Source organism: Nannobrachium achirus (genome assembly GCF_963921795.1).
Source record: "Nannobrachium achirus genome assembly, chromosome: 1".
In the NCBI taxonomy this organism is placed as follows: domain Eukaryota; kingdom Metazoa; phylum Chordata; class Actinopteri; order Myctophiformes; family Myctophidae; genus Nannobrachium; species Nannobrachium achirus.
Genome location: NC_137810.1, coordinates 32290492 through 32305542, shown reverse-complemented (window position 1 = coordinate 32305542; position 15051 = coordinate 32290492). Strand labels below are relative to the sequence as shown.

The window sequence follows — 15051 nt, the reverse complement described above, 5'->3', positions numbered from 1 at the left end:
GTGCCGCACTGAGCAGTGGGAAGTCTGCTTCAGCCAACTCAGAGTTATTGAAGTTGCATTTGGTTACTGGTGGGCAGACTGGCAGAGAATCGCAGAGAGCTCATAATGGGTGCGGCCTATCCCATCACCCGTTTGACATGACATGTCCTACCAGGCTAATCATCTTCGCTAAATATTGCTTAGAGAAGTGGTTCTCGACCTGCAGGTCGGGACCCCCAGGGGGTGATTTGTAGGGGGTTCCCAGTCAGATAGTTAAGTGACAATTTAATGACTTTTAAGAGAGAGAGAGAGAGAGAGAGAGAGAGAGAGAGAGAGAGAGAGAGAGAGAGAGAGAGAGAGAGAGGAGAGATAGAGAGAGATAGAGAGAGAGAGGGAGAGAGAGAGAAGGGTCAAGGATAGACTTAATTTGCAAGTGTGGTTGCCGTGACTCGAGTCACACTTGAATGAATTCTGCGACACATCACTATTGGCCATATATGGAGCATGACCTGAGGTGTGACTGACTGACGCACATGAGCTGCAGGTTTTCGTGGTAAATGCGAAATAGGTCGCAAAAAAAAGTAATCAACTGTTCAAACATTGACCAAATTATCAAAAAAATAAAAATCATTCATGGCATCCTCAACATTACACTGTCTTCTCTGACAATAATTGTAACTTTGTGGTGGTGGCCAATGATTTTGTGACATTTTGACTTTGCATGCACATCCTGGTTCAGGGGCATATCAGTATAGCTACAGTCAGCACAAACTGATCAGGTTCATATTAGGGTAGGAATCAATTTAGAGAAATCAACAGGCTCCCTGTGGAATCCAGGGTTACCATGGCCAGATTGACATAAAATACATACATAAAATTAAATATGGAGGTCCCCACATTCCTAAAGAGATGTTTTACTCAAGTAAGCGATGTGCACTCGCACTTTACCAGAGCTAGCAGACATGGGCCACCCAGCCTTTAAAAGTAAAGTAGGTAAGGGTTCTTTTACAGGAGCCACACAGTGGAACGACCTAGAAACCAGTGTCAAACTGACAATCTGTCTTTTAAGCAGATAACTAAAGCAGGTCTTTTAGAAAAGGTTCCCCCATAGAGGGTCAATAGTTTAGGAAATATAAGGGAGCACATGTTATGTTTGTACTGTATATATGTGTTTTGTACTGTAATTTGTATTTGTTTTGAACGTATTAACTGTTAAGTGTTTGAGGACCTCAGCAGAAATAAGTCTCACAACTTTCGTGAGTAATCCTCGAATTGCTGTAACCATGATTTTTTCCCCTTTTTTCCTAAAATAGTCATTAGCTAACAATGTGTGTTTTCAAACATAGTATAACAGTATTAATGAGATTGGAGCACACCATAATGGACTCTTTATTTGACTTGTAAAATGATGCCCTATTCTCTCAAAATGTACGTATAGGCCTCATGCTGGGTATTTTACAGAAGATTGTTTTTTCGCATAAAATGTTTTGATAAAAAATCTTCCCATGGGACCATATGCCTTCTCCAGTCCAGTCTCACCTCACAGTGGGGGGATACATTCCACTGATTCCAGGTCTAATCACATGATGATGGGCCCATTGCATATGCGTATGTAACAAAACCGTCAGTAGGCTATATTCTGTTAGAATATTCTGTCCTCCATGGCCTTGAAAACAGATTTCCCAGCCAGACAATCTTCATCTACAAACCAGTAACGCTCGGCGCACTCTACACTAGATAAATGTTTTGCAGATGGATGATTGACAGATATTTATTTGAGAAACGATACAAATATGCTCTTAGGGTTTGAAGTTCCGTGTGTGTTGAGTATTTTGGAATTCTTCTGTGTTTAATTAAGCGCTTAATATAAACACTGTTGATGACTGAGTGAAGTGGAGATGGCCGCAGAAAATTCACATCCAAACCAGGCAGGACCACTTTGAATTAGGGAAACTATAAACCTCATACGACATTACTCAAAATGTTATAATTACATTTTTGAAAGGTGATTGTGAGTTACTCTGTACTCTCTTTGGAACCATGTCCGAGCCCAAGGCATTGTTTAATTTATTTTCAGTTTATATAGTATGTTGCATGTGGGTCAACATGGCTGTAGATGGCGTTATTGTTCCATTTTAGGATTGAAAAGTGTAAACCCTCTAAATGCAGAGGAGACCATGCTGCCCATAACATTAGATATCATTGCTGTATAGCCTAGGGCAGAAAGAAAAACTTTGTATCTCCACAATTTCAACTTTTTCAATTAATGCCCTACTTTGTCAAAAATAGACAATCTACAAGCTGACGTGTCGTGATGCAACACATTGTGAGCTTGTAGTTAGGATATCTGTGCTATTTCTTTTAAATATTATGAAGTGAAAGTGGTTAAGTGTGTTGGTTTATAAATATTCAACCAATGAAAACATTGTACTACTTTTTACAAAAGTTCCATTAGCATAGCTACAGCAGACCTACCAAAATGAATCATGCAGAATGGCACATTTCACAATATTATTGGACTGCTCACAACACGTTGTGAGCTTGTAGATCAGCCATTTTCAAAATGTTTTCTTCATTCTTATATTATTTGACAATTTAGCCAATGTTTCACTAGTTTTTATAGTATAGTTTGTTGATTACTTTTGTTGCAGTAATGGTATTTTTTATTTTCTTTGTTTTAGGTATTAAAAAGGTCCCAAAAGTCCTTAAATTGTCACTTAACTCTCATCTGGACACTGACCCCCTGGGGGTCCCGACCCACAGGTTGAGAACCACTGCATTTATGTCTTCACTTGAATGATACTTTATGCTGCTGGGTTTGTTTGATTGATTGATTGATTGGTTGAATACTTTGACTGTACTACCTGTATTAACAAACCTGCCAATAAAGTCAAAGGTTTAAGCTAGTTTCCATGGTAACCAATCTATTCAGCCTCCCGGCCGTTCGCCCAGTTATTTTCCCGCCGACCTCATGCTCACCACGCTGACCGCTCGGTGGGGCGGTTTTATAAATGTAGGCTAATGTTTCACTGAGGATAAGATGAGAAAAATATGTTTAGGGTTAGGCAGTTTAGAGTTACCAGCCAAGCGAGCCAGCCACTGCAGAATAGGACCTAAACTCAGTATAAAATTGCTAAAATTACATGAAGACTGACGAGTGGTGTAAAGTAACTAAACTACATTTACTTAAGTACAATTTCGTTTTTTTTTGTTCACAAGTATTTCCAATTTCCAATAGGCCTACTTGTACTTCTATTCCACTACATCTCAGATCCAAATATTTATACTCAACTACAATTAGGCCTATTTGAGAGAGACCGTGTAGGCCTAACGTTATGCCGGATAGACGCCCGAGGCGAATGGCCGGGAGGGCGAACAGACTATAGGCCTATCCGTTTCCATTATGCTTATCTTAATAATGCCTAGCTAATAATCAACATTTTCTATGAGAAACATGGAAATGCTCAAGTAAAGTAAAAGTACCTAGAAAATGTAATTAATTAGGCTACTGAGTAATGTATTTAGTTATTTGCACCACTGTTTATACCACTACTACTAGGCTACAACAAAACCAACAGGCTATAATGCACCAGTGTAAGATCCAATTGTATGCTGAACAAATATTATACTGTCTCCGTTTCAACAGATCAGAACGTTATCTCTGCAACAATGATATAGACAACTTTATAAGACATTAAAGTACATTTGAGTGATTTAGTCAAATCAACATCATTAAATTAACATTATCCCAATTTAAACAGACTTCACTGTCTGTGACCATGATGTAGCATGGTAGGAGTCTGGGTTTGGTTGTCACAGTGCTTTCAGCTCCACTAGAGGGTGCTATTTAGCCTAATCATTTATCCCATCTAATCTTTTTATGAATATGTACTGTACTTTTTATCTGGCCATTTTGTGAAAGAAACAAAAGCATTAGGTTAGGTTGAGGACCATTTATTTGATTTTAACAGGTCTATAGACTAATAGACTAATACCGTAATTCACATTGATGCTGTATGGTCACAAAAATCGTATGATTGGACATTACATCAATATTTGACTAAAGATAGGAGGGTAGAGGGTAGATAGGAGGCTAATCCACTTTTGAGTTGCCACTTACCATGCAAGACAGGCGATATTTAAGCATTAAAGAGATGGGGACAGCTGTCTCACTGGTTCTGGGCTGGGTGTAGTGTGTGTGTGTGTGTGTGTGTGTGTGTGTGTGTGTGTGTGTGTGTGTGTGTGTGTGTGTGTCTGTGTCTGTGTGTGTGTGTGTGTGTGTGTGTGTGTGTGTGTGTGTGTGTGTGTGTGTGTGTGTGTGTGCGTGTGTGTGTGTGTGTGTGTGTGTGTGTGTGAGAGAGAGAGAGATATGATGCTAAGTGGTTCATGAAGAATAAAGTTTGTGAAATCCATCAACCAGTCTCATCATTAAAGGACCACTTCACCCATTTTCAACCAATGTAATTGGTGCTCACTTATACTCATTATAAGGTACCATTCTGTCAACTGTGTGTCTGTGTCCCAGAGGAGGGCTGTGGACAGTTCAGAATTTCCTATAGTGATATAATACCTAGGTTTAGACATTTAAAATGTTCTAATGGGCAATTTGAAATAGTGATCATATATTAACTAATTTTGCTGGGGACACTCAAGGACCCCTGGCCCTGGGGGAGGGACCCCACTTTGAGAACCATTGGTGTAGCCGCCCTGTAGACAGACTGTTTAGGGTCATTCCTACTATTCTGTGCCATTTCAGCCTATATAAACTTAAAAAGAAAAAGGTTTTTTTACAGGGTTAAAAACTGAAAGAGGGCATGTTCAGCTGTCAGAAAGTATATATATGTGCAGCTTAATTCATTATTTCCTAAAATTATGACCAAATGCATCACACATGAATGGGACAAATTGTCAATTAATCAATCAATCAGTGAATCAATCAATCAGGTGTGTGTGGTAATGAAGAAAATATGGTAGCACATTGGGAACACAGAGTAAGATTTTTTATATATTTATCAACTATATTTTCAGAATTGTGAAAATGTACCAATTTCCTCGTAAGCATATAGGGTGGACATGTTATGCTTTACCACAACAGTAATGCAACCTAGAACATTGATAAAAAGCCAAACTAAACATTGATACTTACACTTCTTATGGAATATGGTTTCCTATCAAAAATATATGCTACTTTCTGAAGTCATGTGCCTAGATGAAAATTCAGGGGACATTTACAGGTGGATTTTGCATCAGCGTCAACTGGGACACACACATTAATGTCAAGATTTTGATACTATACAATCATAATGTCATTTTTTAAACTGCTTATATTTGTAACAGAAGCTGAGTAAACATGATTTGGGACATGGCATTTTAGCTTATTTCTACTCAACTCAAAAGTGATTATTTTATATTTAATTCACCCTGAGTACATATATATATATATATATTCTATGGTGGAGAACCTTTAACAGTCTAGGATAAGCTTTTTGGAATTGGTATTTTTGCTTTTTTACACAATATGCTGTATTATGTCATGGGGACACAAATGGCAGGAATGACCCTTTAAATGAACTTGTTACCTTTGTAGACCTATGCATTGACCATTGGAGGGCACCAGAGGGTCACACTAGTTTTTCATTTTATGTAGCTACTGTATCTAAGATAGTTTAGTGCTTGCTTGGATTCTATGATTATTGCAGGTATAATTCTAGCGAGAATACATTTGTTTTCGCGGTAATTACACTGTTTAAACATTGTGAACATTAAATCAAACCAATCATTGCTCACAGTCACAACTCATCTAATCACTGCCATGTTATCTATTCTAGGTCTACTGGAGGTGTCAAGACCAATGTTATCTGTAGACCTATACATGCAAGGCTAATGATAATGCCTTTATCAAAAAAAACAAACAAACAAGGTACACTTATAGGCTATCCATGTGATAGTTTAGGGTAGGCCTAGTAGCCTAGCAGTAGTAGGCTAAAGTCATAATAGGCTAGTCTACTTCATAGTGATTAGCAGTGCTGTACAAGAAATACTAATTTACTCACATATTTTACTAGAGTAAAATCAATACTGCAATGCAAAAGTAGAAGTCCAGAATTCAGTATTTACTTGAGTGAAAGTGCAAAAGTATTGGTGACAAAATGTACTTAAAAGTACCAAAAGTAAAAGTACTCATTATAACGAATATCCCATTTAAGGATTTCAAATGTATAAAAAACCCAATGCATTGCAACACATTGTGAGCTTGTAGATTGTCTATTTATCAAATGGCCAAAATATACATAGGCCTACATAAGTATTTATGTATGTTTTGTAGTAGCCTAATAATAAATATCTTTAAAGTAACTAAAGTTTGAATATAATGTAGTGGAGTAAAAGTAGCCTACAATATTTGGATCCGAGATGTAGTGGAGTAGAATTAGCCTATAGGCCTATTGGAAATTGGAAATAGGCCTACCCAATAAAGTACAAATACCTCAAACTGTACTAACTACAGTACTTGCACTTAAGTTACTTTACAGTACACCACTGCATTTACCAAACACATCATACTCACTGTGAGTTGCTTCCAGCCTGCCGTGATGAGGTCCTTAATTTGAGGCTTCATCATCTTTTTGGCTTCCAAAAAAAGAAAGAAAGAAAGAAAGAAAGAAAGAAAGAAAGAAAGAAAGAAAGAAAGAAAGAAAATACATTAAATGATTAAATCTCACTAGGCTATGAACCTAAAATTACTGCTATCTTTGTTTATTTAAGTTATTCAATTATTATTAGGCCGCCTATTCTTTTTGTTATCAGAATGTTTGTAAACATGTAGCTGTAGGCCTATTTCCAGTAGGTAGAAATGTATATGGATAATATCTAACAGGAAGGATACACAATATAAAACAAACTGTCCAGAATATTAGATATGTCTAGTTTGTTCACATATTTCATAACATCATAAAGAGTCCTGTTCTTCCAAAAAATCAGGTGAACTGAATGATTACCATTAGCATAGCCTACCGCTCCAATAATGTGACGTAGGTCTATACCCGGAAATACATTTGTGGTTGTGTCGTGATGATTAGTTCAAGAGTTCATAAAAGTCAATTTGGTTAGCAACTCTCCACCAACCACCTGGAATCTCTTCAAGGAACACTGGTTGAGAACCACTGCCATTATTATTCATTTTATAATGTAAACACTATTTCGTCTGGGGCATAATGGGGGAGATATAAGGGAGAATTAGGTTGGGCCTATTAGCCTATATGAAAAGTAATAGGCCAACTGTTTGTAAGCCTACTGTGCATATTGTTGGAGAAAATGTAAAAATCATAATAGGCTTACTGTTTCCCAAACACATCTTTATGGGTCCCGTATTTTTTGTTTCCCACATTATTCCAAAGCATATAAAAAAAGAAAAAGAAAAGTAGTGAAAATAGCCGATCTACGAGCTCATAGATCTGCACACAAACGTCTAATTTCTCTTTTGTGTCTCGAGCTAAAACGTTTGGGAACCACTGGCTTACACTATTACAGTATTAGGATTAATCCAACCCGAAAGACAAAATTGCCACATACCCCTCTGTTCGGCAGGGGTCGCTCTATTGTCAGCAAACGATCGAGGAGCAGTCTGGATCTCATTGCTGAGTAGCAGCTACAGTTTGCTTCCCCATCCTTTGAGCCGGGAATAACCCAAATAAACAAATGATATGATTCAAAGACAGAATTAAAACAGATGACCTTACATTTACTCCATGGGGTTGGAAGACTTACCAGCTGTGCCGATGGAGACTAGTTTAGCATTTTAGAGGATTTAGGCTATAATATGGCCTACTGTGTTTGACTGATTCTTGCAACTTAAAATACAAATTAATTTATAATTCTGACATGCACTAACTTAGAAATTCTATGTTCATTATAGCACCTTTTTAATAGACATTATATAATATTAATTTATTTTAATGCAAAATTGGAAATAGTTTTCCAGACTCTATAAAGTCTGTTTACTTAGGCCTATTTTTCACCATTTAGATGTTTTTGTAATATCTCCAGGTATGCAGTAATGTGTTCTAATCATGTCAAAACTACATTTTAGATGCAAATAAAGCAATGCAGCCCACATTATTATTATATAGTCCAATTGATAGACTAGGGCCTAGGCATTATAAAAAGAAAGAAAGAAAGAAAGAAAGAAAGAAAGAAAGAAAGAAAGAAAACAAACAAACAAATAAACAAGCAAAGAAAACAAACAAATGAACAATGAATATTATTTGAAAATACCAATTTGAAATCATATAAATCTTGCATGACAATAGTCTTGTTGTACAACCTTGTAAGATCTTGCAGGCCTATTAGTCAAGAAAGGTCTATATGATATCTAATCCAACATTCATAAAAAAACATCTTCCTCTTCTTGAAGCTTGAATCCTTTTTTAAACACAGCCAGAAGAAACTGATGCTTGAGATGTGCATAAACAGGAACCCACTGGTCCGCGTGCATTCAGGCGTGTGCGTGACCACAAACTTGACGGCTATAGGATCGCAGGCAGTTATTATTTTAAAGGCACGGTATTATTTAAAAATACAAAAACATAACAGTAACATAAAAAACATAATAATTAAAACCCCACTGAATCGAGGAGGCTATTTGTATTAAATGTTAACATTTGACTATATTGAATGGCTATTAGGCCTATATTTTCCTTCTGCACTTCACTGCACTTCAGTTTTGATTAGCTAAACCCCCCCATGAAGAAACAACAAAAGTTCGAGGAATTTTGATGACATTGTTAGCACCCGTTCGTGTGAATGACACTTGCAGAGCACTTAAAGGTGTATCCGTTTGGTAGAGAGCTTCATAATCCCTCTCTCTCCTTCCCTCTCCCTATCTCTCTCTCTCTCTCTCACCGTGAAGCCCGCTGCCCACCGGGAGTCCTTCTCACCCCGCTCAGGTTCTCACCTACTTTGGCCAAATGATCATTTAACCTTTAATTAGTTTGCTCATACCGCCCACTGGCACCGTCGGGGGCCAACGGGGGGGCATCCACCCCCGACCTTTTATGTTGTTCGGTTTGTTTATTCTGATACTCTAATCTAAAGGCTGAAAACTCAGTTGATGCGTGGGAGTGTTAATCTAAAATCCGAAGAGTGTATACAAATTGACCCTCGTGGGTCCCTATTTCCTTAAAACCCTAATACCCTACAAATGGGCCCTTAATTATATGGGTCAATTTGGTTCCATTTGTACACTGTTCAGACTCTGAACAGTGAACAAATGGGACAAAATTGGCCCATGATTTTAAATGTAACTCTGAACTTCAGAGTTAAATGTAGCACTCATAATTGTACAGTTAGATCAGTTCAACTTCTTTAATAAAGCCCCAGTGTAACTGTGTCTCAAACCGTTATGAAATAGGGGTAGGTTTAGGCCCAATAATTTGATCATGTTTTACTATATTTTATTCATTTTAATTATAGGCTAATATAATGTTTTGAAATGGTTCTGTATGTTGTTGTTTTTGTCTAATTCCGCCCAGACATGGAGGAAGGTATAGTGGTTACTGGTTATTATAGACGTATATGGAAATGTGAACTGCTCTGTTTGGGAGCTGTTCGCTTATACGCATGTATTATGTTTTAGAAAGGGAGAGGATAGGTACAGTACTGCCATACCTACTTTTCAACTCACTCGTTTTGAAAATATTTAGTAATTCTTTCGGTTGACGGCATGGTGTATAAGTTATATAGTATGACAATTCAGAAGAGTTTTGGAACTGCAGATGAAACGCTGAATAATGAAATCAAATTAGCATCATAGTGGCACAGTGCACACCCATATAGCTTAACATTATGTCTGAACTTAACCAGGCGAGAGAGAGAGGGAGAGAGGGAGGGAGAGATTGTTGGTGTGTGTGTGTGTGTGTGTGTGTGTGTGTGTGTGTGTGTGTGTGTGTGTGTGTGTGTGTGTGTGTGTGTGTGTGTGTGTGTGTGTGTGTGTGTGTGTGTGTGTGGCCGGCTAGGAAGGTACTTTTGCTATGCAGCTTTTCCACAGGGTCACTCCGTCCTCCAATTGGATGGTAGAACACATTCGGGGAGGAGCGGCGCGAGCAGCCAAAAGAGAAAAATGTGAAGAGTAAAAAAAGTTTCTCCTGTAGAGACTCGCGCGCAGAGCCTTACTACTAGTTTCCCTAAATGTTCACGGTTCTACGTCTGCCTTCTCTCCAGTCACCCTGGCGAGCCGTAGCTTAAAACGATCCCCCCAGCTCTGACAAGAACACAGAGGAGAGACAGGGACCCGTGAAAGAGGACCCGCGCACAGCTTTGGGGAACCAACGTTGTAGAGAGGGTTTTTACGCAGCGCGCGGCCAAGGTGAGGCGATCCCACGATGCAGGCGCGCTACTCCGTCTCCAGCCCCAACTCCCTGGGAGTTGTGCCGTACATCAGCAGCGATCAGAGCTACTACCGGGCGGCCGCCGGCGGTGGATATACCGGCATGCCTGCGCCCATGAGCATGTACTCTCACGCGGCCCACGACCAGTACCCGGCCAGCATGGCCCGCGCGTACGGACCGTACACCCCTCAGCACCAGCCCAAGGACATGGTCAAGCCGCCGTACAGCTACATCGCTCTCATCACCATGGCGATACAGAACTCGCCGGACAAAAAGGTGACGCTGAACGGAATTTACCAGTTTATCATGGAGAGGTTCCCGTTCTATCGGGACAACAAGCAGGGCTGGCAGAACAGCATTCGGCACAACCTGTCCCTCAACGAGTGCTTCGTCAAGGTGCCGCGGGACGACAAGAAGCCCGGCAAGGGCAGCTACTGGACCCTGGACCCGGACTCCTACAACATGTTCGAGAACGGCAGCTTCCTGCGGCGCCGGAGACGCTTCAAAAAGAACAAGGACGCCAACAATAAAGAGAAAGACGACAGGCAGGGCAATAAGGACCCCTCGGCGCGCACGCCGGGCCGCGACCAGGAGCAGCCCGTGCAGGGCTCTCAGCCGGTGCGCGTCCAGGACATAAAGACGGAGAACGGGTCCTCCACGCCGCCGCAGGCCGCCTCGCCGGGCCTGAACCCCGTGCCCAAGGTGGAGAGCCCTGACAGCAGCAGCAGCATGTCCACGGGCAGCCCGCACAGCGTGCCCTCCAGCCGCTCGCTGAGCATGGACGAGCACCAGCACCACGGCCAGGCCCCGGGCTTCAGCGTGGACAACATCATGACCTCCCTGCGGGGGTCGCCAGGGCACCACCAGGCCGAGCTCTCCCCGCCTCTCATCGCCTCCTCCCGGACGGGCATCACCCCGTCGCTGTCGCTCAACTACTCCCCCAACCAGACGTCCGTGTATAGCAGCTCGCCCACCTGCAACCAGAACGTCATCTCCACGAACTCGAACGCGACGTATCACTGCAACATGCAAGCCATGAGCCTGTACGCCGGCGGGGACCGGGGGGGCCACCTGGGGGGCTCCGCCGCCGTGGACGACGCTCTCCCCGACTACTCCTCCATCCCCACGACCACCACGTCGCCGCTCGGACACGGCAACCTGAGCCAGGCGGGCCAGGACGGACACCACGTGGCCCACCAGGGGCGGCTGGCCTCCTGGTACGGGGACCTGAGCCACCTGAGCACGGGCTACCCCGGGCAGCAGCAGAACTTCCACTCGGTGAGGGAGATGTTTGAGTCGCAGCGGATCGGCTTGAACGGCTCCCCGGTCAACGGGAATAACAGCTGTCAGATGGCCTTCCCCTCCAGCCAGTCCCTCTACCGCACCTCAGGAGCTTTTGTTTATGACTGCAGCAAGTTCTGAACACACTCACAAACACAAAAAAAAAAACAGTCTCTTTTAAATTAACAACTTTAATATATATTTTCATTTTTCTTTTCTTTTTTTACTTTTATCCCACCCCGAATGGACATAACAGATTCAAAGATTTGCTCTGCGTGTGTAACGACAAAAACACGTAAGTTTTTTCCTTCTCACTTTGAGAATTGTTTATATAGATGGCTTAAATACCAGCTTTTGTGACTATAAACTGTAAATTATAGCCTATATAATAATTTATTTTTTAGCAAAGGGAGTGGTTGATATTGAGGACCAAACACTAGAACGTTTTTCCAGTTTCCTTGCTGCCTCATATTGTCCCAATTCTTAGAAATAGAGGGGAACTTGTATACTGACGTATTCTATTAATTTTGTCTTATTTGTTAAAAACTATTTTGAAGGCATTACATTTTTGTTTGTTTAATAAAGTGCCATCTATTTGATTTTAATTCGAGTGATTTATTAGCGCCTTGGTTTAGAACTAGGCCCACTGCAGGCTTCCCAGAGCCTATATCATTTGAGGAGGTGTAAAATAATTTGAGCCAATTGAACAATTTGCCCAGCCGAGCCTTTTAAAATAGGCCTAGGTATTCCTATCACAAACAATAATGCTTTTGCAACAACAACAAAAAAAGACGTAAGAGAGTGTATTGCAATTTATTGTTTATTTATTTTAGTGGCTCATATAATGTGAACTTGGGCTTCATTTTGACCCCAAACAAACACACACAAGTTGTGTGTGTGTCTGTGTGACACAACAAGATCACATGTACTCTGGAGCTGTATAGGGTTGTTGGTTGGTCACTAAATGTGTATGGTGGCAGAGGCCGTGTAAGGCAAACTGGATATAGCACTTAATTGAATAGACCTATCTATATAGGCCACCGAGGTGAGATGAAAAGAGAGGGGGTAAAAACGATTAGCGGTGATAAATGGCATGTTTACATTGTTCAATTTGTATGAATAACCTGGATCTCTTCTATGGCTATACTTCTAGAACTATAACATTAGGCTATATTCTCACGTTAGGCCTACTTGTTTTAGTAGCGAGAGTTTATAGTGTTAAGAAGTTGGGCCTCGTTTCACAATATGTCAGCATAAAACTGAAGTCAAACAAAGTCATCATTGGTCCAGAATCTAGATCGAATGAAATGATCTGTCCCAGTTTGCCATTTGCTGTGGTAACAATGCACTCGTTAAGCTTGTGTCTTCTGCGAGACGTTGGGGTGTTTTCAAGCTGAGGTGTCTATCAGTAAGAGAAATATAGGCCTATATATTTTTTTTAAATATAAAATGGCGTTTTATCACACACATGAAGCGAAAGAAGTGTTTGGCAGCCTGGTCTCAAGGCCGGCCTCGGCATGTGTTGTCTGGCGACACCACGTGTGTTTACACGCACCTCGTGCCACGCATGCTTGAAATATTCCTATTGCCAGATGTTTACTTATTACAGTAGGCTACTTCCTTGATGATATGAGGCAATCTCCCGAATGAATACCCACAGTCAATAGCTAGATAATAACATTCTACATTGTTTAACCTGCCTTCAGAATACACAGTTATTGCAAATATTGTAACTTTATACCCTAAATAGGCCTAACAATTGTTGCATATTTATTTCTTACGGAACAAACATGTTATATTTATAGGACATTATTTTATGATGTTATAGTCTAATAAGCCACGTGACGTTGTAAAAGCATTATAGGCAAATGTAAGACAACAATCCAAATGTAGGTCTTAATAATAATATACAATAAATAATAATAAGGGTAATAATAATACTAATGATAAAAACATATATAATAATTAAATAACAATACAATTATACTAAATGTATTGGATTTTTGCTTTTATTTTATTTCTGCAATAGCAACAAGACGGTGTGTGTGTGTGTGTGTGTGTGTGTGTGTGTGTGTGTGTGTGTGTGTGTGTGTGTGTGTGTGTGTGTGTGTGTGTGTGTGTGTGTGTGTGTGTGTATGTAGAAAGCTGGCCCAGCCGTTGGGTATTGCAGGCTTGGCAATTCGCTAATTGTAGCCAACATGGTTTTAAAAAATAGTAGCCTACTTATTATTTGTTTTCTTGCTGTGTCAACTATAATATCATCCACATGCCTCTTCTGGATTTGATCTATGATGTGAAGTGACATGGTTCACTGAAACGTGCTATAGATGCATGCCTCTGCGCTGATGCTGCAGCCTGCAGAGAGAGAGAGAGAGAGAGAGAGAGAGAGAGAGAGAGAGAGAGAGAGAGAGAGAGAGAGAGAGAGAGAGAGAGAGACATTTCTACTCTGACAGTAACATTTCTGAGACCCAAATGTGGTGCAGGTGTGTCCGTCCATTGGCAAATAGAGTGAAAGGGTGGCTTAATTTTTGTTTCAGACCCTGGGGCGCTTTGAATGAGCCCGTGAAAAATGTATGCCACACACACACACTCCGCACATGCTCCCCTGGGCAGTGATGAGTCAAGAGACCATCAGCTTATTATAAACAATGGTGCTTCTATTGCTATTCGGCCTGTTCCTGTTTGAACACATTTTGATCTGTTTTAATCTGTGAACGTCTATTCCAAAAAAACGAACTTAATACTTAGCTATATAAATTGTCATGCAAAACTTTTTTGACAACAGTTCGTGCTTAAAGTCATAAACTGTCATAACTCGAGTGCAACAGTCATAATAGCGTAGCCGTGTTAATAAAAAATCACCCGAGATTCCTGTTGGGGAAATAAACAAAACGTCGTGGTGACTGATGTGCCGTCCAGCAACGAGCCAGGTCAGGAAGGAATAAAATTCAATCAACACCACGGATGATTTCTCATTGTAGGAGAAAGGCAGAGCGGGCGGGGGTCAGTGCAGAGAGAGGATGTCAACAATGCGTTACAGAGGGCCTTTAAATGATAGCTGTAAACTATTTGTAACTTAAAGGGACAATTCACCCCTAAAATGACTTTTCCTCCTATCAATACTCACTGCATGTTTTAATGCCTGATCCAAAACATTTGATTAATTTTAAGTATAGGACGCCAAGGCAAATATAAAATAATGCAGGCTATAGCTGGCTACTCCAAAACAACTAATGTGTAATCCAAGGAGGGCTGCAAGATGGCCAGTTCTTTACTACAGTTAATCAAATATTGGAATATTGGATCATGCCACAATGTGACAAAAACACATCTCCAATTCCAGGCTTTATTTGGGGATAAAAAGGTCATGTTGGAGGTGAGCTATACACGGTACACCCCTTTAACTCAG

At 40.6% G+C, this 15051-nt stretch overlaps 1 protein-coding gene across 1 annotated transcript; it reads left to right on the top strand.

Annotated features, from left to right (window-relative positions):
* Positions 1–10355: 10355 nt before the first annotated feature.
* On the top strand, positions 10356–11783 carry LOC308286383 (forkhead box C1-A-like; the record flags this gene model as incomplete). The annotated part of the gene is made up of 1 exon (XM_080727380.1): positions 10356–11783. The coding sequence occupies one exon, from the start codon at positions 10356–10358 to the stop codon at positions 11781–11783; it is 1428 nt and encodes a 475-aa protein (XP_080583506.1).
* Positions 11784–15051: the final 3268 nt, after the last annotated feature.